General features: G+C 33.0%; 3 protein-coding genes across 3 annotated transcripts in view; all 3 read left to right on the plus strand.

Annotated features, from left to right (window-relative positions):
* Nucleotides 1-1,837: 1,837 nt before the first annotated feature.
* Nucleotides 1,838-12,082, plus strand: HELRODRAFT_185090 (hypothetical protein). Its single transcript, XM_009027460.1, has 9 exons — nt 1,838-1,977; nt 7,087-7,155; nt 9,843-10,016; nt 10,228-10,302; nt 10,395-10,490; nt 10,602-10,748; nt 10,934-11,017; nt 11,446-11,803; nt 11,825-12,082. The coding sequence occupies exons 2-8, from the start codon at nt 7,096-7,098 to the stop codon at nt 11,509-11,511; spliced, it is 702 nt and encodes a 233-aa protein (XP_009025708.1). The 5' UTR covers nt 1,838-1,977; nt 7,087-7,095; the 3' UTR covers nt 11,512-11,803; nt 11,825-12,082.
* A 4,538-nt stretch (nt 12,083-16,620) lies between these two features.
* Nucleotides 16,621-20,512, plus strand: HELRODRAFT_163640 (hypothetical protein; the record flags this gene model as incomplete). The annotated part of the gene is made up of 5 exons (XM_009027461.1): nt 16,621-16,680; nt 17,837-18,010; nt 19,317-19,463; nt 20,072-20,155; nt 20,447-20,512. The coding sequence occupies 5 exons, from the start codon at nt 16,621-16,623 to the stop codon at nt 20,510-20,512; spliced, it is 531 nt and encodes a 176-aa protein (XP_009025709.1).
* Nucleotides 20,513-25,572: 5,060 nt separating this feature from the next.
* Nucleotides 25,573-26,720, plus strand: part of HELRODRAFT_189291 (hypothetical protein) — a gene marked incomplete at its 3' end in the record, with an annotated part of 9,600 nt that continues 8,452 nt past the window's right edge. The window contains exons 1-3 of the mRNA XM_009027462.1: nt 25,573-25,662; nt 26,056-26,122; nt 26,662-26,720. Coding sequence (XP_009025710.1) covers nt 26,080-26,122; nt 26,662-26,720 — 102 coding nt within the window. The 5' untranslated portion in view covers nt 25,573-25,662; nt 26,056-26,079. The remainder of the gene's footprint in view (nt 25,663-26,055; nt 26,123-26,661) is intronic.

Raw genomic sequence — 26,720 nt, forward strand, 5'->3', positions numbered from 1 at the left:
CAAAAATAGAATTTGTTATATCATATATACTTTTAATTAAAAACACATACACATTAACATATCTGCACACACAAACACACACACGCACACACACACACACACACGCACACACACACATTCATATCAATTTGATACAAAAATCTCTAAATGTTCTTAATTAAATGCAGATGTTTCAACATTCTTTTCTCTGCAAACATGTGCTAGCGTTAATCTTACGATGAAAATTTTATTTTGAAACTAGTTCATAATATCTGTTTATAATTAATGCGAACTATTAATTTCAAGGGTTTATAACAGAGTGGGCTAATTACATTTTATGCGGCCCACGAGGTCCTAACCTTACCCTTGTCCGATCAAAAAAAGATCACATTACGACCATAAAAATGGTCGTCAGCCATATATTACAAAATAAAAAAAGTCTAAAAAATTTGCTATTTGAATACATATGTGACCCTTCAAATGTCAAATAGCTCTCAATGCGGCCCTCACAGCTTAAAGTTTGCTCCCCCATGCTTTATATAGTTTTTCATTGTATATAATCATATGTATAATCACTATATTTCAAATAAAAAACGCATGAAATGAATTAAATTTAAGTAAGACGGGGTAAAGTTTTGAAAAACATGTACACAAAGACAAATTTTCAACATGAACCACAGATTCCCCGCTCAAAAGAGGTGCTCAACTTTTAAAAAATCTTTAATAAAAATATATCCACTTGACATTCAGCAATATTGACATTCATTGTCAGTTATTTCCGTCTAGAAGTGCCGGCGATATTTCATACTCGACAGCATCAAAAGTGCTGCCGATGCTCTAAGCCAACATTGAAAAAATTCCACTTAAATACATGCACACATACATACAAACAAACATACATACAAACAAACAAACACACAGATACAGACATACACGAAACAGTTCTACATAATTGGAATTTTTCGAAACAGGTCTCGCATAGAAATGAGTCTGTTTAATTTGTTTTGTACGCTTTCAAATTTGTGCATTAGCCCGTTTCTACTATGTCTGTTCGCTAATTGTTTATATTGCGCCATCATCATAGTCTTCATCATCTTCAACGATATCATCATATCATTTTCCTCATCCTGACAATCATCGTCATCATCGTCGTTATCATTTTCTCAATATATAGACCATTTGGTTATGCTTGAATATGATTACATGTTTATATTACGTTTGTGTATGTGTGTGTGTGTGTATGTGTGTGTTTGGGTGTGGTGTGGGTTTCTATGTTTGTTTGTTTTGTTTGGTACATGATTGCATGTTTGTATATATTGTTGCCTAGTTTAGTCACAATCTTTCATATCCGGCGGCAGAATCAACGTAGTAGTAAAATGGTGAAATGGTATTCCAATGTTTCGGTACAACTGGCACAATTCACTGTTTCAATTCTAAACAAATTCTATATGAGATTTTATTTCAAACCAGTATTTACGTGAACAGTTGCTTCAATTTAAATTTAAATTACTGTCCAAGGCATACACATATACATACATACACATACATACATATACATACACACATACATACATACATACATACATACATACATACATACACACATACATAGATACATACATAGATACATAGATACATGCATGCATGCATGCATACATACGTACTTACGTACATACATAGATACATGCATGCATACATACGTACTTACGTACATACATACATTGATACAAAACAATCATAGATACATACATAAATATACACATACAAATACACATATATACATATATACGTACATATTAGCACATATAGGTATACACAGATACATACATACATTATCATTCGCCTTAGAAAGCGCGCAGTTTTGTGGAGTTAATTCGTTTTGAGTTGAGGTTTGGAATAAAAGTTTAGTTCTTCTAGTCTATATTTGATTCAAATTCAATAAGAAATATTATCAATTAAAGTTTGTTGTCCAATTTTCCTAATAAAATTTAACAAAAGGTAAGAGAGAAAGTCATTTTTTTAATTGAAATGATAGAAATTCTATTACCAGACTTTTTGTTTTTAATGCTTTTATGTGGCTATGCTGATTTCAAATTATCTAGTTATTAATAAATTTATTGAATGTATTTATTTTCTAATTAATTCATTAAAATGTTTTTGATTAAATCATTGTGGATAAATAAATAATATGTGTGTCTTATATTACGAGTCTGCCAGTGAATACGACGCCGTTAATTTCTTTGTTAAAATAATTTTCATTTCGTATTGTTTGCTTTGCGGGTGGTTAATTAAGACATAAAAGGAGACAATTCTGCAGATGATGAAATAACAAAAGGATGCAAATAAAATGTGCATTGCAAAGTTTTATTAAACTTAATAAATAAATTAAATAAATTTAAATAAGTAAAATTAAATGAATGTCACAGAAGTTAATTTTTTAAGAATATGAATTTATCCGTCATAATTTTTTCTTGATTAAAATTTTAATAAACAAAGGAATTCAGAGATAAAAGAAACACACACAAAAACATTAAATAATTACTAACAAACCACACACACACACACACACACACACACATACACACACACACACACACACACACGCACACACACACACACACACACACGCACGCACGCACACACACAACTTTTGCGTTCGTTGGCATTGCTAACAGGAACTTATTTGATGTGACTGTGGCTTATAAAATAATTATTATAATTATTATAATTATAATTATGATAATTGTTTGTAACATTTTCACTCAAGAAAACAAGCAAGCAAGCAGACACACTAAACACACACAGACACACATACACAGACACCTTACACATACACACAAATACCTCACACATACACATCACACACACATACACACTCATACAAACACACACACGTCACACATACACACATACACGTCACACATGCACACACACATACACACTAGAAATTACACGTTTATTTCTTTCTATGGCTAACTAGTGCATTGGGTTTTGTTGTAACAAACATCAATCAGACGTGTGAGGAAACAAACAAACACATTAGTGAATGAATGAATGAATTATTTAATTAATTAATGGATGAATGAGTGAGTGAATTAAGGAATAAGTGAAAAAATTTATCGAATTAGGAGTTCCTACTGAAATTTAATTGTTTAAAGTATTTGTTGTGTTACAAATATACATAACTATGTTTGTCTGTGTGTGTGTTTGTGTGATTTAGTATGTGTGTGTATGTATGCGTGAGTGTATGCGCGTGTAATTATTTCTAATATAATTCAACCATTTATACTTGAATTAAATACGAACGTGTGAAAGTTCGAACGGAGTTGAACCAAGTGTCAAAAAGGTAGAATAAAACATCGGAGTTCTGTGTTACGATCGTTATTAACTTGGTATTCCTTTTATAGGCAAATAAACATGGGATGAAAAAAAAGCTATGAAGTCGCTCTGATCTGAATGATCAAACAGACGTGCAAACAACATATACAGACATACAAAAATACACACATACAAAAATACACACATACAAAAATACACACATACAAAAATACATACATATAAAAATACACATGTCTACAGTAAGTACAAGTATTCATACATAATGGAATATTGTAAAATAATTTTAAGATGAAATAATAATAGTAGTGATGAAATAGCATTTGAATAATAAATAAAACAATAGTAGAGTCATTTTCATGAGTAGGAAATTTTTATAGAACTTTGGGAGGAAAATGGTAATTCCAAAGTTTCCAAAACCGGGCCATAGATTGCTAAGCGTGTGTGTGTGTGTGTGTGTGTGTGTGTGTGTGTGTGTGTGTGTGTTGCACTATATGTAGCATGTAGGTATGTATGTACATAACAAATCTACGTACAATATATATTTCACACTACGTGATTTACTACATGTTTGCATGCTATATCACATCTAAAGTTTCAGAATTTTGGTATGTGATTGTGTGTTTGTGTATATGTGATTGTGTGCGTGTACGTGTGTGTGTGTGTATTTGAATTTGTACAAGCACTGAACTGAGATGGTTTGGCGTACACTGAACTGACATACACGTATTCGAGATGCGGCAGATATTATCACGAGAAATAAAAGTTTGCGTGTTGGGTTGTTGTTGCTGGCTTTTGTTGAGTTAACTTATGCGTTAAAATACATTTCAATGTAGGTAGTTAGTTAAATTAAAATGTGATTGTGCTATAGACCACAGCGCATAATATCATTGATATCTGTCATTGAGATGTTGATATCTATCATTGAGATGTTGATATCTATCATTGAGATGTTGATATCTATCATTGAGATGTTGATATCTATCATTGAGATGTTGATATCTATCATTGAGATGTTGATATCTATCATTGAGATGTTGATATCTATCATTGAGATGTTGATATCTATCATTGAGATGTTGATATCTATCATTGAGATGTCAGTCCTTGAATGTTTGATAGCCATTTGAGATATCAGGCATAAGTTGTGCTGTTATTAATTATTATTATATGCGAACACTGCCAAATAGCGAGATATAATATATGTTTGCAAACAAACGAATTTTTAAACGAAACAAACCTACAAACACACTTGCAGGCAAAAACAGTCTAGCAAAAAACAGTGCTTGTGTTATCTAGTGTTAATAGAATGTAAATTCAATGATAACACTGGTCAACACCCAAAAAATTTCCTAAGGTCTTTCGGCTAATTTATGGAAATTTTGATGTCCTGAATCCAAATATCACATTGGTTTTTCTAGATCAGATCAACTTTCTAAGCTATGGCCATATCTTCATTTTCACTTTTTTGTGTACAGTCCCAGGTATTTTCGCTGTATGTGATGCTTTGTTCTTAATCACTTCATCACTATGAGGAATTTGCAATTTTTAATTAATTGGTATTTTTATGTTTCCCCTATGCACACACACACACACACACGTTCAATGCATTAAATCACGTAACTACAGTCACGTGATCAGACAATCGCAGATATGCCCGGACGAGGCTGTGTATAACTATGGATAGTTACGTCAGCATTTTCCAAATCTGAGCCATATAGCAGATTGCATTAGTATAGGTATCAGTTGCAAACGAATCGCAAGCGAACGACATGGCTTCCAAGAGAAGATCTTGTAAAAATAAACCCGACGTATTTTGCTATATCTGCGGTGAATACACACTTGTTCATAACAGGAATCAAGTCATATGTTTCATAAAGCGTGCTTACCATGCTTATTTTGGTATTAAACTTGGTGACCAGGATAAAGATTGGGCGCCACACATGGTATGCAAGGCTTGCACCGTGTATCTGCGTCAGTGGACCAAGGGCAAGAAGACGTGTCTGAAGTTTGGAATTCCCATGGTTTGGCGGGAGCAGAGAAACCATGACACTGACTGCTACTTCTGTAGCATCGATCTGACTGGGATAAACAGAAAGAACCGAAGCAGCCTCGAGTATCCTGATTTGCAATCCGCACGTCGTCCTGTAGCTCATTGTGATGATATTCCAGTACCTGTGTTTCACAAACTTCAAGACATCAGTGATGACGAATCCTCCAGTGATGAAGATCTGGAAACAAAAGAAGAATGGCCAGTTGTTGACGATGAAACTCCACAGCTTTTTTCCCAACAGGAGCTAAATGATCTAGTTCGCGACCTCAGCTTGTCAAAGGCCTCTGCTGAACTGTTGGCATCCAGATTGAAAAAAAAAACCTCCTCTCTGGCTGTGCTCGCATCACCCTGTACCGCAACAGGCATCAAGAGTACCTCCAATTTTTCTCGGAGGTGCAGGACTTGGTGTACTGCACAGATATTGCACAGCTTCTGCACCACCTGGGAGTGCCGCAGTACAAGCCCGAAGACTGGAGACTGTTCATTGACAGCAGCAAGCGGTCACTGAAATGTGTTCTACTGCACAACGGCAACCAGTTTGCCTCTGTGCGCCTTGCTCACTCTACTAAACTGAAGGAGAAGTATGAAGCGGTGAAGTATGTGCTGGAGATGATTCGTTATGATCAGCATAAGTGGGTTATTTGTGTCGACCTGAAGATGGTGAATTTTTTGTTGGGGCAACAATCCGGGTTCACCAAATACCCATGTTTTCTGTGCATGTGGGACAGTAGGGACACTGCTCACCATTACACGAAGAAGGACTGGCCTGTGCAAGAGGAACTAGTGCCTTGCAGAGCAAGTAACGTTATCAACAGCCCTCTGGTGGACAGAGACAGGATACTCTTCCCACCACTGCACATCAAGCTTGGCTTGATCAAGCAGTTCACAAAAGCTCTAGACAAGGAAGGTGGCTGCTTCAATTACATGTGCCAGACATTTCCGGGAGTAACCATAGTGAAGTTAAAAGCTGGTATCTTTGACGGTCCTCAAATCCGTCGGCTCATCAGAGATCCAGAGTTTGAAAAGTCAATGAACAAAGTGGAACAGGAAGCATGGAATGCTTTTGTTCTCGTTGTGAAAAACTTCCTTGGCAACAACAAGGCCAGAAACTATGCTGAACTTGTCAACAATATGGTGACTGCTTTCAAAAAACTCGGATGCAACATGAGCATCAAACTGCATTATCTATTTTCACATATGGATCGTTTTCCTGAGAATCTTGGATCAATGAGCGACGAGCAGGGAGAGAGATTCCACCAGGAGATGAAGGAGATGGAGACCAGGTATCAGGGACGTTGGAATGCCGTCATGATGGCTGATTACTGCTGGACTCTAAAGAGAGACATCCCTGATGCTGAGCATTCCAGGGTATCCAATAAACGGAAGTTCCAGCCCTAAATTCTTAACAATGACGAACATTAATGACCCTTACTTAAGGTACTGTGTTTCAGAACGCTTTTTTCTCTTTGAAACCAATTCCGAATGAGAAATAAACCGATTATGGCACAAAAATTTTACTGATTTATTCACAAATAAAATAAAATAAACATTTAACTTAGCATTTTCGGACTCAGCGGTGCCAAATTATCATAAATCAGTTGTAAAAAATTAGGAAATTTCCTCAAAAATTTTTTTTGTTGCTCAGTGTAATTTATGATAGTTTATGTTAATTAATTCCTCTACGTACACTATACTAATACATTACATTAACATTGCAGATAACAACGATGTCAGGATCAGTCAAGTGTCTTCAAGTCTTCGTTGCCCTGCTATGCATCGTACAATTTGTGAGTTTGTGTGTGCGTGTGTGTGTGTCAGTTTGCGTGCGTGCGTGTGTATGTGTGTCTGTTTGCGTGTGTCCCTGTGTGTTTAAAATAATTTTTATTCTTCTTTATATTATTGCTATTGGCGTTTATATTTTGCTTTTGTTTTTTGTTGTTTATGTTATTTTTAAGTTTGTTTGTTTGTGCGTGCGCGAGTGTGTGTGTGTGTATTTTATGTAAATGTATGTGCGTGTGTGTGTGTTATATTTCAAACTATGAACATTTTTTGTTTTCTCTACGCTGGTTCATTGTCACACGATTTCGTCTTACGTCATAAATAATAATAATAATAATAATAATAATAACAATAATAATAACTTTTATTGTCATCATCATCATCGTCGTCGTCGTCATCATCACCTGCTTCGTCATCATCGTAATCACTTTTGTCACATCATCATCACTATCGTTACCAGTATTATTATTATTATCATTATTATTATTATTATTGTTATTATTATATCATTGTCACATCATAGATATTATATAATCACTATCATGATCTATCATCCTATCATCATCGTCTTCTTGACTATCATCATCATCATCCTCATCCTCCTCATCATAACCACCACTATCGTCTACTTATTTCCATTATCATCATCATCATCATCATCATCATCATTATCATCATCATCATCATCGTCCACTTTTTCAACATCAACATCAAACATCATCGTCGTCATCTCTGTACCTTAGTTATTAACTTTTAATTATTTATTTAAGCCCTTAGTTAAGAAGACTTGTCTTCATCTTTAATTATTACAATAGTTTTCCTTTCACAAAGTCTTCACACATATTACTACGGCTGGACTTGGTACAATTTTTACTGATTATACGTAACGATAATAATAGCATTAATTATAACAATAATAATAATTACAACAACAACAATAATAATTGTTATTATTGTTTATGACAGCAATTTTTAATTTTGTTATTGTTTTCCAGCGTTAATTGGTGAATAAATTTGTTGAGAAATTGTCTTGAACTTTACAATAAGGTGAAGGAACAAAGAATAAAAAAAGAGCGAATAATTCTCTCTCTCTTTTTCCTTTCTCTTTCTTTTTCTTTTTTTTTTCTCTCTCTCTTTCCCTCTCTCTCTTTATTCTTTTTTTTACCGCGTTGTTTCATATTGTAGCTATTACACATAACGGCAACTTCCACTCGCGCGCGCATGCAATGCAAAACAGATGTTCGAGAACACGAACAAAGGACGAAAAACATAAAATTATCGATTGTGGTATCGATCGATCTTGTAAATCTCACTTTTTCTTTATGTTGCCAAACAAATTTATCCGAAGTTTGTGGATTTTCTTTAGTTTAAGAACTCACTGCGATGTGTTGGTTCGCGGACATTTTCACATATGTTGTTTGTCCACGATACTTTAGAAAAACTTTGATGAGAAAATTTAAAAAAAAAATAAACTATATTTCTTTTCTGGTCCATTCATTTTCATCAGAATGATAAATTTTCTTAATTAAAACAATGCCTTACGTATTAAACTTCTGAGAAATAATGTTAAACTTTGATACTTGTATTTTTTTTAATACACTCACACTCCTAAGAGTTTGTATGTGGCTAACGACGTTCAATGGTCTTAGATTAGAATGTGCTATAAAACTCTCGTAATCACATGTTTTCTCTCACGTGCTTACGAATTCATTACTATGTCTTCACAAAGACATTTACGCATACATTCACACATGCACACACACACACACATATACGCACACACAAAATCACACTCATTCCCAATTATGTATGTGTTTATAACAAATATAAATTGGACCCTATTTATAAATGCGTTATACCAGCTAGACTTCCATATATTTATATATGGTATACATATATAGTATTCACACACACACATATGCACAAACACACACACATTCACACACATATATACGCACAAACACACACACACATTCACGCAAACAAACACAGAAATACATGTAAAGATATATAATATCTATATGTTCATTATTGCGTAATATCCGTAGCTATCTGTTTTTTATTCACCCTCTTACTCACTCACTCACTCACTCACTCACTCACTCACTCACTCACTCACTCACTCACTCACTCACTCACTCACTCACTCACTCACTCACTCACTCACTCACTCACTCACTCATTCACTCATTCACTCATTCACTCATTCACTCATTCACTCATTCACTCATTCACTCATTCACTCATTCACTCATTCACTCATTCACTCATTCACTCACTCATTCACTCATTCATTCACTCATTCATTCATTCATTCATTCATTCATTCATTCATTCATCCACGCACTCATTCACTCACTGAATCATAAACATTAGACTCTCAAGGGCTCTTAGCAAATGAAAATAATTTTTCTATCTTTTATTATTGCATTTATTATGTAATGCATTAAAACAAATGTAAAACGTTATTACCCCTACCACCCCCGCTACCACTGCTTCTACTACTGCAGCTGTTACTGCTGCTGCTACTACTATTACTACTACTACAGCTGCTACTGCTTCTTTTATCACTACAACTGTTAAAACCATTTAATGTTACCACAACTACTTTTTTGTCCCTGTTGACTTCCGAGAATAAATTAAATGTAATAATTGTTTATTATCATCACATCAACATCATCATCATCACCATCAGGTCCTTGGAATTGTCTTCCTGATTCTGGGAGGCATGGCGTATAAGGAGTCGGGAGCGGGTTTGAATGCACACTCGGCCGCCATATTTTTGTTGGCGGTTGGCTGTTTCATCGTTTTGGTGGCCCTGTTTGGTCTGTGCGGCGCCATCGCTAAGAACTCCTGCCTCTTGATCGTCGTCAGTTTTTTGTTTTTATTAGTAATTATATTTAGTGATATTCCATTTATCTATCCCTCGATCCCTCCATCTATCTATCTACCCATCCATCCATTTTTTCATCTATCTATCTATCTATCTATCTATCCATCCATCCATCCATCCATCCATCCATCTATCTATCTATCTATCTATTCACCCATCCATTTTCTACCCATCCATCCATTCACAGTTCTGCATCTTCATGTCGATCAGTTTGGTTCTCAGCATCATTGTTCTCATTATTGGATTTGCTTTGCCTGGTGCAGTTAGTCCAGTTTGATGTTTATTGGTCATTTGCACACACACACACAAACAGACACACACACACACACAAACACATACACGCAACACACACAGGCTATTGAGGCAGCCAGCCAGGCATTCAATGAGAGTATGAATAACTACAGTAAGGATAATGTCACCAAGAACAGTATCGACATTTTGCAGCTAAATGTGAGTAATCAATAATAATAATAATAATAAAAATGATGATAATGATAATAATTGTTATTATTATTCTATAATAATTATTACTATGCTACATAATTCTTATGAACCATGAAGGCCCAGTGTTGCGGCTACAACGGCGTCGGCGACTGGGAATTGAACTCGGACTTCAAAGACGGGAAATTGCCTATGAGCTGTTGCAGCAACTCTACCTTCACGGCTACTGAGTGTAGTAAGACGTCTGTGAATAAGTACCACTCAAAGGTGGGGTTATGGTAATGATGATGATCATGTTGTTGTTAATGATGTCTTTGCTGATGATAATGATGATGATCATGTTGTTGTTGTTGATATTGTTGTTGATGTTGTTGTTGATGTAAAGGATGATGTTGTTGATAGCGATGATAATGTCGATGATGGTGATGATGATGAACATATACACGAACTAGGGCTGCAAAGAAGTAATTGAAGTTTTATTGAAAGGCATGCTCTATGGCTTCGGCATCATCGCTACCATAACTGCCATTGCTTTGGTATGTATTATTATTATTACTACAAGTTGTTGTTTTATAGTAGTGTAATGGTTAAGGTGCTTGGCACAACATTTGCAGTCACCGCGTTTGAACGCAAAGACACACCAGCCTATCTAATCGTGAATATGGATAAACCATTTATGCATAAACTCAGAGTAAAAATCCGTAATTATAATTGTTAATACTAAATTAACAGTACTATTTTGTTGAAGTACATGTGTATTGTATGGTTTGAAATTGTTGTTATTGTTATTATTATTATTATCGTTATTATTATTATTATTATTATTATTATGTTAGTATAAGTAGGTTAGTAAATGAAGTGATAGTCATTTTTGTTGACGTAATTAGAATATTATTAATAATGATTGATAATATTTTTGTACTTAATTTAATAAAACAAAATATTAAATTTTTAAATTAAACAGTTCCTTACGTTGTTACTGGCATCGATACTAACGAGCAAAATAAGGAAGGAGTACAATCCGGTTTAAATCGCCTCTCAGTCAGTTGTTCGGTCGGTTTAGCGGTTGATAAGAATCGATTGATTTAACCGATTGAATGATTGCTTGATTGATTAACTTGATCGACAACTTATTTACTTATTACCAAATTAAATAATGATCCCCAAGGTATCTTATTTATTTTAATTAATTATTTGGTGAGTTATTATTATTATTATTATTATCGCTACTATTGACGATGGTAATGTTGCTCTTATTGTTCTTATTATTGTTCTTATTATTGTATTATTATTATTATTAAAAATATTATTATTACTATTTAGTATTATTATTTATTATATTTTTATTATTATCATTCTTATAACCGAAAACGCGTTGGTCTGTTGAAGATGATGTTGTTGATGATGGCGATGATGATATTAAAATATTTGTGATATGATAATATCAAAATAATAATAATAAATGATAATGAAAATGATAATGAGAACATCTATAATAATACTAATAGTAATGATAATAATAGCTAACAAACAAAATGCAGAGGAAGACGACGACTGTAATGGGTTGTAATAATCGGCGCAAGAATTAACTTTATATTATTTTATTATTATTATCATCATCATAATAATAATTATTTATATTATTATTATTATTAGCAAAACATGTTATCGACCAATGGATGAGAGATGGGCTTGAGTTTATTCATTCATTTATTCATTCAGCAAGCAAATATGGCGAAGGATTGATTTTTATAAATTAAGAAAAATAAAGAATGAATGTATAAGTCGTATATTCCCATAAAATGGTTATATATTCTATACGCATTTATTTGCTTATTTGATTTTAATTAAAATTTAATTGAAAAATATTGGTAAACCGGCCTATCAATGATCATAACCACGTCTAACTATGTTGTAATAAAGATTCTATTTGTTGAATTGAAATAACTTAGAAGAATTAAATAGTATTATTATTGTTATTAACTGTTATTACAACTAATTTTATTATTTTTTTATTACTTATTGTTATAATTAATATATTTTTTTTAAATTTACGCTCAGCTGTTGATATTTGATAACAATTCAATGCTTGTTTCTATTGCTTATATAATAAATTCCACCGATTTATTTGTGTTTATCAACTTATATTCGAATTTTTCAATTTGTCTTAGTAAATTTTTATCAACAAATTATATATATATATATATATATATATATATATATATGTATATATATGTATATATATGTATATATATATATATATATATATATATATATATATATTTGTATTCTTCCACAGATGCTCAGAATGTGTGGTTTCTTGCTCTTTTAGATATGAGCTCTGCCTTTGATTGTGTCTATCACTCATTACTTGTACGCAAGCTCCAGTATTCTAACTTGACACATGTCGAAGCTGTGTCATACGGTGTCTCACAGGGGTGGGTTCTCGACCCCATCCTCTTTGTGTTGCACACTGTAGCTGTTTACAAAATCATTGAGAGATGTAACTTCAAACATCACGGCTGTGCCGATGATATTCAGACCATTGCTAGTGCTTCCCTTTGTCGTTTTGATGATCTTGTCTCCAGACTCAAATCATGTCTCTGGGAAATTAATGAGTGGATGATGGCAAATAGGCTTAAAGTGAATCAATCAAAAATTAAGTTTTTACCGGTTGGCACCAGGCAGCAATTGGAAAAAATGAACACTGAATCTATCAAACTTGGTGATTTTGATGTCGAGTTTTGCACATCTGCACGCAACCTGGACCATCGTGATCCTGCGTTGTCTTCTGTTATTCAGTTTCGTAAAAGCTTGAAACACCATCTTTTTGTGCACACCTACCCGTGCTAACGTTTTCTTCTCTCCATTCATTGCATTGCCTTAGTACTGTGCTACGCAATGTACTGCAATAATCGTTAGCGCCTCTGAGATCTTTTAAAGGGCACTTACAAACACACCAATAATATATATATATATATATATATATATATATATATATATATACATACGTATATATATATTTATATACATACGTATATATAGATATATTATTGCTTCTATACGTCATTGCTTAAATATCTATTCTATATTCGTCCATATGTATATATAATGATACATATGTTTCCTGTTCAAAATTTGTTAGATCGTTTTTTTAAACAAAGTGAAATTTAATAAATGGAAGCGGTAAATGTAGCTATATTTTATCTATCCAAGCTTTTGTAAGAAATATATAAGTAAATATGTAATTAAATACACGCATACACACACGCACAAACACACACACGCACACACAACATAATTGTTGTTATATTTTAAGATTCAAGTTTCTTCATTATAACAATTAAGCAGTTAAAAAGAATTAATGTTTATATAGGTGATAACACAATGTTAACCTTTCAACTGTCGTCTCCTTATATAACCAAACAAACGAATGCAATGGTGTCAGTCATAGTCGTTGTTACATTATTTTAGTCTTTGAATAAGAATGTAATTTTTTTCCTTGCAATTACTAAATTATGTCACACTATATTTTATTTATATATTTTTTTATAATTAATTATTAAATAAATGAATAAATATATACATATATTCTTACATTTACTTGCTTTCTATGTATATTGTTTATATTTACACATAATTATCTATTCTGGTGAAAAACTTCTCTTGAATAAACGTGGTCTTAACGTGTTTCTGATTAATGAAAAACAAATTATAATTGAAAACACACACAGACACACACACACGGCCACGGCGGCCCTTCAAGCAGCCAAGATGATGCCGGACAATGGAGTATTCGAAGAGCACCTGAGGGTTGAAATGTTTAATTACTGGTGTTCCGTATATGGAAACATAACTGACATAGACGCCAGTTGACACAAAAAAAGGGAGTGACCCATTCTTGGATTGGTCGATTGCTCGATTGGAGTAGATGAATGTTTCGCTTCAAGATTTTTAGTTTACGTTTTTTAGTAGTTGAACTGGGCCATAATTTATTAACTGCGTTTTCTTTTTGGTTATCGTCAACTTGTCTGATGAATAAATTTTAATTTCATTATTAAAGGTCAATATGAGATGATTCAACGTGGCCCAGAAAGAAATTTATTTAAATCGTCCGCAAAGTAAAATCAACTATTTGCGTGATGCTAGGTAAGTCATTTTTATAGATCAGGAAAAGCAGCGAGCATGAATGTTCCCCGCGGTACACCCAATGCTAACTAGCCATGGCAAGATTTTTTATCATTCATGATAGTATATTGATATCTATCATTCAAATAGCATGTAATCAACTTAAGGACCGACCCTCGAAAAACCATGCCATTCCATTTTCTTTAACATTGAATGGTCAATACAAACACACAAAAATATCGACGCACACACACACATACATATATCACACACACGCACACACACACACACGCACATGCATGCATATATCGACGTTTTGCTTTTCTTTATCAAACTTTATGAATTAATAAAATAGGTGAAGTAAACAATGCTCGAATGCGATGAATGATTGAGCGTGCATGAATTAATGAATGTATAAAGGCATGAGTGGATGAATGAATGGATGCATGAATGCATGAACGAACGAACGTACGAACGAATGAACAGGCAAATGAAAAATAAGCAGTAAATACATACAAACGAACGTAACTTGAAAATTGAAAAATATCTCAATACAATGAAAAATAACTATTAACTGAAGAAACTGCGGTGGTAAATAATGTAGAAATAAAATGAAATCACAGATGCTGTTGATAGTTATTTTATGTTGTTGTTATTGTTGTCCTGTTGTTGTTGCTACTGCTTGTTGTTACTTTGATTAATGTTGTTGTTTTCATTCTTGTTATTGATGTTTTTTGTGGGTTGATGTTAATGTTATCACGCAAAGATAATAACGAGATATAACATTCTAGATCAATGATCTACACATACATACATACATACATACATACATACATACATACATACATACATACATACATACATACATACATACATACATACATACATACATACATACATACATACATACATACATACATACATACATACATACATACATACATACATACATACATACATACATACATACATACATACATACATACATACATACATACATACATACATACATACATACATACATACATACATACATACATACATACATACATACATACATACATACATACATACATACATACATACATACATACATACATACATACATACATACATACATACATAAACATACGTCGTCGTAATCTCACCATTTTTTGGTCCGGCTATTGACAGTGCGCAGTTTTGTTGCATTAATTCGTTTTGAGTTGTGGTTTCAAATAAAAATTTAGTTTTTCTAGTTAATATTTGGATTAAATTCACTAAGAAATATTGAAAAGTTTGTCGTTGAATTTTTCGAATAAAATATAACAAAAGGCAAGCTTAGAAGTAAGAAACATATGTAATTACGTTCAAACAATTACTTTCACGTACACACACACACGCGCACACGCACACACACAATGAGAGAATGAAAAAAATGAATGATTAAAAGAACACCAATTATTTTATTGTCTTAACTGGTATTTACCAAAAGTAATTGTTGTATTACAATACAAATAGGCATATATGCGTTTGTCTTTGTGTGTTTGTATGTGTGTGCGTGCGTTTCAGTACGTAGGTGCGTGTGTTTCAGTACGTGTGTGCGTGTGTTTCAGTATGTGTGTTTCAGTATGTGCGTTTCAGTATGTGTTTTTCAGTATGTGTGCGCGCGTGTGTGTGTAAGTTTATGTGTGGTGTGCGTGTTGTGAATATTGTTAACAGTCATTAGATGAAAACGCGAGAAAGCTCGGACGGAGTGTAAAAAATTAAAAAGAATCACAGTTTGGTGTTGCCATCGTTAATAATCAGGTATGTTTTTTCAAAGGCGACAAACATGGGATGAAAGCAACGTCCTGAAATAGCACTGAGTTGTCAAACCAGTATGCCAACAACACATACATGCATATATACAAACAAAATTTAATGCTTGTTTTGTATTGATTTAGTGTTAACTAATGATAATTTATGTTAATTAATTCCTCTGCGTACAACACTATACTGCTACATTACATTACCTTTGCAGATAACAACGATGTCAGGATCAGTCAAGTGTCTTCAAGTCTTCGTTGCCCTGCTATGCATCGTACAATTTGTGAGTTTGTGTGCGTGTGTTTACGTTTGCGCGTGTATGTCCATGTGCTTGTGTGCATGTCTGTGCATGTGTGTGTGTGTTTGGTTTTGCAATTTGTAATATTGTTATTGTTTGTTTTTGAGCAGCGTTGCTAATGTTAACGGGTAGATATGTTTGCTGAGAATTTTTTTTATTTCAGAAAAAAGACCGAATGAATGAGTGCTTGAATAAATGAATAAATGAATGAATAAATAAATGACTAAATAACTCTTTCTCTCTCTCTCTGTCTTTCTCCATCTCTCTCTACCTATATATATATATATCTCTCTCCCTCTCTCTCTCATGTTGAAGTTATTACATCTATAACAACACGACACCCGCATACATACAACGTGTAACAGATGTCTGAGAATATGAACAAAGGGTACGAAAACGGAAATATATCGATTGTATCAATGGATTCAGTAAACCCATTTTGAATTGTATTGTCGAAAGAAATTTCTTAAAATTTTATGAATCTTTCTTGATTTAAGAACTCAAATGGGGTTCGATGTGTTTACAGACATTTTTACGTGCACTGTTTGCGTCTGCCGTGATGATGTTTCTAAATAATTTTGAAGAGGAAATCTAAAAATAAAAATCAACTATAATTCTTTTCTAGTACATTCATTTTCATAAAAGCAAATAATTTCAACAACTTAAGATAAACGTTAGTTTTCTGCCGTTAACACTGTTAATCAATGATATTAAATAAAAATATAATAATTGTTTATCACCATCACTTCCACCATCATCATAGCTGACAGTGATAGTAGTAATGACCGAGTGACATAGGAGGACCATGACCGTCTTCTCGTTCTCACTTCTTTTGACCTCCTGTTAAATAATCTTGTGCCAAATCTGCGATTGCTCTTTCTGTTCCTTTTTCTCTGAAACTCTCTACTACCTCCTTCTCTGACTACTTCTCTATCGCTTACGAAGTTCAGAGCGGATTTCATGACCCCTCTGTTTAAATTAAACAATTCTCTTAAAAACATTGTTAAACGGAAATAGCGCTTTATAAATTAAATGATTGATTGATTTTTATCATCACTACCATCATTATCATCCTTATCACTACCATAATCATCAACATCACCACCACCACCACCCCCACAACCCCCACCATCACCATCAGGTCCTTGGAATTGTCTTCCTTATTCTGGGAGGCATGGCGTATAACAAGTCGGGAGCGGGTTTGAATGCACACTCGGCCGCCATATTTTTGTTGGCCGTTGGCTGTTTCATCGTTTTAGTGGCCCTGTTTGGTCTGTGCGGCGCCATCGCTAAGAACTCCTGCCTCTTGATCGTCGTCAGTTTTTTTTTGTTGTTTATTTTTGATTTTTAATTAGTGATTTAATAATAATAATATTTAACGATATTTAATATTCATCTATCTATTCATCCATCCATCCATCCATCCATCCACTCCACAGTTCTGCATCTGCATGTCGATCAGTTTGGCTCTCAGCATAATTGTTCTCATCATTGGATTTGCCGCTCCGGACAAAGTTAGTTTCGTTTTCCTTCTTCTTTTTTTTTCTCTTTACTTGTAAGTAAAGAGAAAAAATTACTAAACCACACACGCACACACACACGCACACACACACACGCACACATATACATACACACACACACTCACAGTTTGTTGATTCAGCTAGCTGGCACTTCAATGAGTCCATGAACAACTACAATAACGATAATGCAAGTAGGTCCACGGTTGACATCTTCCAAATCACTGTTAGTAAATAATAATAGGAACTCGTTTTAATGAACTTCAAAATCAAATATCATATTTTATAAAGGCCCTTAATTTACATAAGAGTGTAAGGATGATAGAAATGATAGAAGATATAGTTCATGCGACGAATTAACCACACGCACTTCATTAAGCTATCTTCAAATTGTCTGACCAGGATTAATTATAAATTAGTTAATGGCAATTTCAAAGGATTATTAAAACCGACAGGACTAATGGTTCAGTTAAAATATCTTTTATAAGATTGTTTCCATTTTATAAAGTTTAAATTCGGTGATGTTTGTATCGTGGCAAACCGTTAGCTCGAGAATCTCGACCGCATCATTGCTGACTATGGCAATGTCGGGACGGAGCGAGTTGAACAAGTGGGATGCTGGGCGGATAGATCCGTTATCTAGATCGGGCCTGGCACATGATTATAGGTGGCCGACGATATGGCTGGGAATGTTGTTGGGCCGCTCCAAATGTCTTGTCACTGCCGGTTAAGCCGCAATTTGACAGTACATGCTTGTTCGTTTGCTCTGTATTACATAGGGGGCATAACTCATTTGTTGTTATCTCCCATTTGTGCAAGTTTGAGTTTGTTGGTAGCTGTTGTATTAAATATTCTCTTGTAAATTTGAATGGGATCTTCGGTGCTTTTCTCGTTGAACTGAACCATCGAGTAATCTCTAAGACATTGATGTGAAATTGTTCTTGGATGGTTTTTGACGTCTTTCATCAAATGTGCCGGTAGTTCAATAATGAAACATTGATGCTGGTAAGATGGTGTTGGTAATGAGGACAGCAATTATTCACATTATTGTTATTATTATTGTCATGCTGCATAATGATGATGATGATGTTATAAACCACCAAGACCCAGTGTTGTGGCTACGACGACGTCAAAGATTGGGAATCGAACCCGAACTTCAAAGGCGGGAAGTTGCCGATCAGCTGTTGCAGCAACTCTACCTTCACGGCTACTGCGTGTAGTACTACATCTTCGGATGGGTATCACCAAATGGTTAGATTATGGTGATGATGCTTTACTTGATGATGATGATGCCGCTGATGATGATGAGGATGGTGGTGTTAATAATGCGATTTACGAATGTAACTTTTTAAATGAATTTTAAATATTTGTTATATTTTTTTTCAAAATCAGTAAAGTAAATTTCAAAAATTATTACATGCATTCAAAATTATCGCTATCATCTTCATCATCACAACCATCATCATCCTCTTCATCGCCATCATCATTTCGAAATTATAACAACCATTCAATGGTAAATTTGATATTATCTCACAAGTTTTATGTAAATACAAATAATCATTGATTAGAATGCAATGCCGCTTCTACACTTTCTGTCAATTTTCTTGTACTTGGATCAGCATATAACAAAATCTTCTCAATTTGTTATTAAAATAATAAAAAATCATTGTAAATTTACTTATTGAGCATTCTATAAGTCTCAAATTAACGTTCGACTGCTAGCTAAAAACGGCGACTAACAGGTCTAGAACGAACGAACGAACGAACGAATGAATGAATGAATGAACGAATGAATGAATAAAAGAAGGAATAAACGAAAAATTAATATGAATAAATATGCACAATCAACATCAAACTAGGTCTGTCGAGATGTAATTGAGATTGTATTGAAAGGCATGCTTTATGGCTTCGGCATCATCGCTGCCATAACTGCCATTGCCTTGGTTAGTATTATTATTACTACAAGTTGTTGTTTTATAGTAGTGTAATGGTTAAGGTGTCTGGCACTACTTTTGCTGTCACCGCGTTTGAATACAAAGAGATCCAAGCCCATCACAGGCAATGTACGTGATGTATGTGTTAATCAATTGAATAACCATTTGCTATTATTAATTTACAGAAAATATCTTTATTTGTAGTTATATTATAATAGTACTATTAGTACTTTATTAGAAGTATTTTTTTTTTTAGTATTAATTTTATAAAACAAAATATTAAATTTTTAAATTAAACAGTTCCTTACGTTGTTACTGGCGTCGATACTAACGAGCCAAATAAGGAAGGAATACAATCCGGTTTAAATCGCCTCTCAGTCAGTTGTTCGGTCGGTTTAGCGATTGATAAGAATTGATTGATTTAACCGATTTACCGAAATAACCGATCGACCGATTGAAAGATTGATTGATTGATATATTTAACTTGATTGAAAATTTATTTACTTATTACCAAATGAAAAAATTATTTCCAAGGTATCTTATGTTTTTAGTTGATGATTTTTCAATGATTTGGTGTGTAATTATTATTATTGTTATTATTATTGATGTTGTTGTTATTATTATTATTATGACGACAAAGGCGTAGAATGGATAATAATGAAATAATAATAATAATAATAATAATAATAATAATAATAATAATAATAATAATAATAATAATAATACTAATAATATAAGATTGATGAAGATGACTACGACGATGATGAGTTGTAACAATCGATATGAGATTTATCTTTATCATTAATGATAATAATATAGTAGTAGTTGCAACATATGTTATTATTATTATTATTATTATTGTTATTATTATTATTACTGCAATTGCAACACATGTTATCGACCAATGAATGTGAGATGAGCCTGAGTTTATTCACTCAACACGTCACAAACAAATATGGCGAAGGATAAATTTGTATAAATTAAGAAAATAAAGAATGAATAAATCATATATTCATTGTTTATATTTTTAATATGCATTTGTTTATTTGGCTTTAATTAAAATTTGATCATAAAAATCACGCCTAAATCGGCTTGTCTATGACCACAACAGCACCTAATGATGTAATAATGATTCTTTTTTTTTAATTAAAATAATTTTATGAACTTCTATAATAATAATAATAATTATTATAATCAATTATTGTTTTTTTTAATCTTTTTATTTACGCCCGGTTGTTCATACCTGATGAAAATTCAAGGCATGTAATATTATAAAAATAAGCATCTATTACCTATGCATACATAATTATCTATTCAAGTGTAAAACTTTTATCAAATAAACGTGGTCTTAAGGTGTTTATGAGTTTTTTAGCTTTTCACATACACACCACACACACCGCACACGCACACACACGCACACACACATAATTAATAACGTTGTTGTTGTTGTGCTATGTCTGACACGAGTCTATTTGTTCAGCCGAGGCTGTCTCTATAGCCAGACTGCAACACCTAAGCATGATTTTTCCAAAGGTCTACAGTGTTGAGAGTCAGGAGCGGCTCTAGACGAAAATTTTTGAAACTGTTTAAGTTTCAAAAATTCATGGTGGTGTGACAAAAATTTAGACTGGCGATCCTTTTTGTTTAAATTCTTTTGAATTCAACCACTCTAGTTGACAATTAGAAAGTGAAGATAATACATTTTTAAAAAATTTATTGCCTTTAAGTTGAGTGAATAACACAATTTGAAAGGACGGCGTAAATATTGCTTTAGATAATCATTTTGTGAGATCTCGAAGAAAATTGCTACAATGAAAAAAGGATAACTTTATTTTAAACAGACATGCTCACTTCAGATGAAATAATATTGACGTGAGGAGAACTTTGAAATGTTTAGGAACATGATTTGAAAAAAGTAACTTTGATCTTTCGTTCAGTCTATTTTTTTAGTTTGACATGTCTTGAAAATTTTCATATCGATATAGATTTAACAAGATAAACATTCAACTTAAAAAATGTTTATATACAACTTACATACTCTATACATGTATCTATATAAAGAGTTAGTAGAGGCAAAGTCTACATATCTATAGCCATATTTAATTGAATAACGAGTTGTTTATCAAAAAAAATATTAGTTATATGTTAAATAATAGTTGCGACTGCCAATGATGCCTTATTCATACCAAAAGTGAAACAAAACACTTTCTTGTCTTTAAAAGACTCGTTAAATTTTGATCATCACAAGCAGTACTTCTAATTTTGTAATAAAAACTGGAGTACATACGCTGTGTTAAATCATAAAGCATTCAGTGGAGGATATTTTTATGCTGCTAATGTAAACACAAACTGAAAAAGTAATACACGCACACACACACACATACGCACACACATACGCACACACACACACACGCACACATGCACACGCACGCACGCACGCACACACACACACTAAAAGAGTAATAGAACGTAGCATCTTCAGGCGTAAATAGGGAAGAAGATCAAAACATGAGCTAGCATTATTTACATACACATACGTCAGTATAATGTACATATGCACACGTACTATACCCTACCCTCTGTTAAATACAAAATACAACACAAAAATACACGCAATACACAAATTCTTAATTCTCATTTATAAGTTTACAGAGTTTGTTAATTTTTTTAATGGTTTTGATGTGAATATTCAATCTTCTTAATGAATGATAAACACGGTTATAAACCAAGTTTTATTTAGCTTTTGAAATTTGAAGAGGGAAGCTGATGAAATGTACCAAATTGTGGTTTTTCATTTTTAAAAATGTATACAAACAAATAAATATAGGCACATATATAGGCATAACATTTTTTCATGTGTTTGCAGTTGTATATAAACACATGTATAAATGTAAACTTTCGTGTACATAATTACATACAAACAGACTTGTTGAATCAGTTTGAAACATACCCATGCATACAAATGTACATCATATATATATATATATATATATATATATATATATATATATATATATATATATATATATATAGTTGTTTACAGAAGAATATAGTTGCAATTGCTGTGCCGTTGTTGAAAAAAAGTGATGCTGATCCAGGTGACGTCAGTAATTATCGACCAGTCAGTAATCTGTCATTTATATCAAAACTCATTGAAAGAATGGTGTCGAGACAATTGCTTGCTCATTTGAATGATAATAATCTCATGCCTGCACATCAATCCGGTTTCAGACGATTTAACTCCACTAAAACTGCCCTGCTGCATGTTCTCTCAGGGGTTTATGCTGAGATGGATGCTCAAAACATTTCCTTGTTGGCATTCTTGGACATGAGCTCGGCTTTCGGCTGTGTCAATCATGAAATGTTACTGCTCAGGCTGCATCAAAATTTTTGAATATCTGGGGAAATAATAAATTGGCTCAGAAGCTACTTGATTGGCCGAACACAGCAGGTTTCGTTCAATGGGAGTTTGTCCTACGTCAGTGTGGTTCGCTCTGGTGTGCCGCAGGGATCTGTTTTGGGTTCTTTAATGTTTCTGCTTTATACATCTGATGTGCTGAAGATAATTGATTCCTATGATTTTAAGAGCCATGCATATGCAGACGACATTCAAATTATGTTATCAGGTAAACCGAAGTTATTTCAAGACGAGATTACGAGATTCTTTAAATGTATGGCGGAGGTTAATCTGTGGATGTCGAGAAATGAATTGAAGCTTAACCAGGGTAAAACAAAATTTCTTCCTATTGGTACCTGGCAGCAGTTGGCAGACTTGAATATAAATTCAGTTGTTATGAATGATAAAAAAATAGATTTCTGTAAAGCAGTGTCGAACCTAGGTTTTATAATTGATTCAAACCTAACAATGAAATCTCATTTTAAAATGATCTCTACATCATGCTTGGCACAGATTAGAAGAATGAAACGAATTCGAGAATCACTTGATAAAGACGCAACGCAGACTCTGGCGCACGCGTTGGTGCACTCACGTGTCGATTATTGCAGTAGTTTATTTTATGGACTCCCGGCTAGATCCATCAAAATTCTGCAATCGATACAAAACCGTACTGCCTGGATTGTGGCTGGATGTCGATGGTATGATCATGCCACACCGATCCTGAGTGATTTGCATTGGTTGCCCATAAATAAAAGAATTGTTTTTAAAATCTCTGTCACAGTTTTCAAATCACTAAATGGTCTGGCTTCAAAATATTTATCAGATAAACTGAAATTAAAAACGTCAATCGTATCTGGTGTGCGTCTGAGGTCTGACGATTCGATCATTCTTGTGGTTCCTCATAGACAGCTAAAGATTGGATCGCGTGATTTTGCTGTGTCAGGCCCTGTCGTATGGAACGGCTTGCCGTCAGCCCTCAGAATGCTTGGAATGAACATTGCTGAATTTAAAAAACAATTAAAGACATACCTTTTTTATTATAGTTCACTTCTTTTCATTCTTGCTTTTTTGTTATTAATATTAGCTATAATTTGATAGCGTTTGTGAAAACTGCTATAACGAACGCTATATTAAGTTTTCTCTTAATAATAATGTTATAAATACAGCGCTCCATAATTATGACTATAATTATCTATGGTACGCCGTATTGTAAAATGTCTATGCATTGCAAAAGAAAGCTGTATAAAGGGGACGACATACGAAACGAAGAGATGTGTGTTTACAGAGAGTTACTAAGTGTGGCAAGTACGAGTTGAAGTGCGTGTGTTTCACAAATTGAGTTCGTCCGTTTACATGTGTGCGATTATAAAATAATTCATTCTGTAATTATTTGTCGATAGTTCGGCTTATCGTTCGAGTTGATTCGCAATTGTAAACAACCCCAGCGAATTTATAACAATAATAATAATATTAGTTATAAACATACAAACATGCATACCTACATCCAAAAAACACTTTACATCCATAAACAACGTATAGGGCATATAATAATTTAAATAGGGCATACAATGATAATCTAACCTGGTTATACATTGCAAAAAGTTTCCAGTACGTTGTTACGCACAAAACAGCATCAATGCTTATTTAAATGGGTTTATACATACATAAGGTATACATGCATACATAGGGTATACATACATACATAGGGTATACATACATACATAGGGTATACATACATACATACATAGGGTATACATACATACATACATACATACATACATACATACATACATACATACATACATACATACATACATACATACATACATACATACATACATACATACATACATACATACATACATACATACATACATACATACATACATACATACATACATACATACATACATACTCATACACACACATAAACACACACACACATATTTATATATAACATAATACATATGTTGACTTGGCATAGTGCTAAGTAAAAAACAGTCCTTGTAGTTTGTAGTTTTTGTTATCTTCTCGCTGCGGTCTTAATTATTTTTGAAGAGATTTTTCAAAAGTTAAGGTTTTTTTACTAAAATTTTTTGGTTGACTTTTCTAATTCAAAGTAATTTCAACTTTACTTAATAGCAAAATTAACTAGACTTTGATGAAGACTTTGATTGAGGGTTCACGATTGATTTACTACTTATTTTTTCGTTGTCTTTTGGAATATCTGGCATCCATAATAATATTTATATAATTAATTAATAAATTTTTTTATTTTGTCATCACAAAATTTAATTTGAAACAAGTTATGCTGAAAAGGGCATATATCAAATAGATATGTAGATAGATAGAATATAGATATGAGCTTATATCAAATAATTTTCCGCTACTACTACTACTGCTGCTGCTGCTGCTACTACTACTACTACTGCTGTTGCTACTACTACTAAGGATGCTGCAAATATATTATAATATAATATTCCATAATAATTATTTTCATAACTTAAAACAGCCAGAAGATGTCGGGCACAGTGAAATGTCTGCAAATTACAGTATCTATACTGTGCCTTTTGCTCTTGGTTAAACTTTTGATGAATAAGAATTTTTTTTTATAAATAGAATGTTATTTTTGACAAACAAAATATTATTTATGTTATATTCGATAGTTTTATTAATATTTAAAGTTGATTTTTTATGATAAATGATGACTGTAGCGTTTAATGGTGCCTACCTTTTGTTAACCATTTCAAAATTCATCTCCATATTTAGTTTATTTTCATAGGGTTAAATATGTTCAGATATGTTCAAATATACTCAAATATGTTCTTTAATGTTATACATTCGTTTCCAGGTTTTCAAATTTAAAAAAAATTTTTTTTTTCATCAGTATAGTTTTATAAATTAAAAATCTTAATAAATTTAATGATTCCTTCAGTTTGCAATTACGCTCAAAGTTTGGATTTTTAAAAAAATCAATTCTTTAATAAATACCTTTTTCTGTTAGGAGTTTAATATTAGAGAGTAGTGAATAATTTTAAAACATCAAGCGAAAAAGATATAATTTTTCTGATCTTTTTGTGAAAAGTTGTATCTAATTTGAGGCAAATCTCTGTCGCAGGCTCTAGGCATAACGATCTTAGTCCGTGCTGTTATGGACTACCAGGAAGTTCCGGAAAA

Source organism: Helobdella robusta, assembly GCF_000326865.2.
Source record: "Helobdella robusta unplaced genomic scaffold HELROscaffold_5, whole genome shotgun sequence".
In the NCBI taxonomy this organism is placed as follows: Eukaryota; Metazoa; Annelida; class Clitellata; order Rhynchobdellida; family Glossiphoniidae; genus Helobdella; species Helobdella robusta.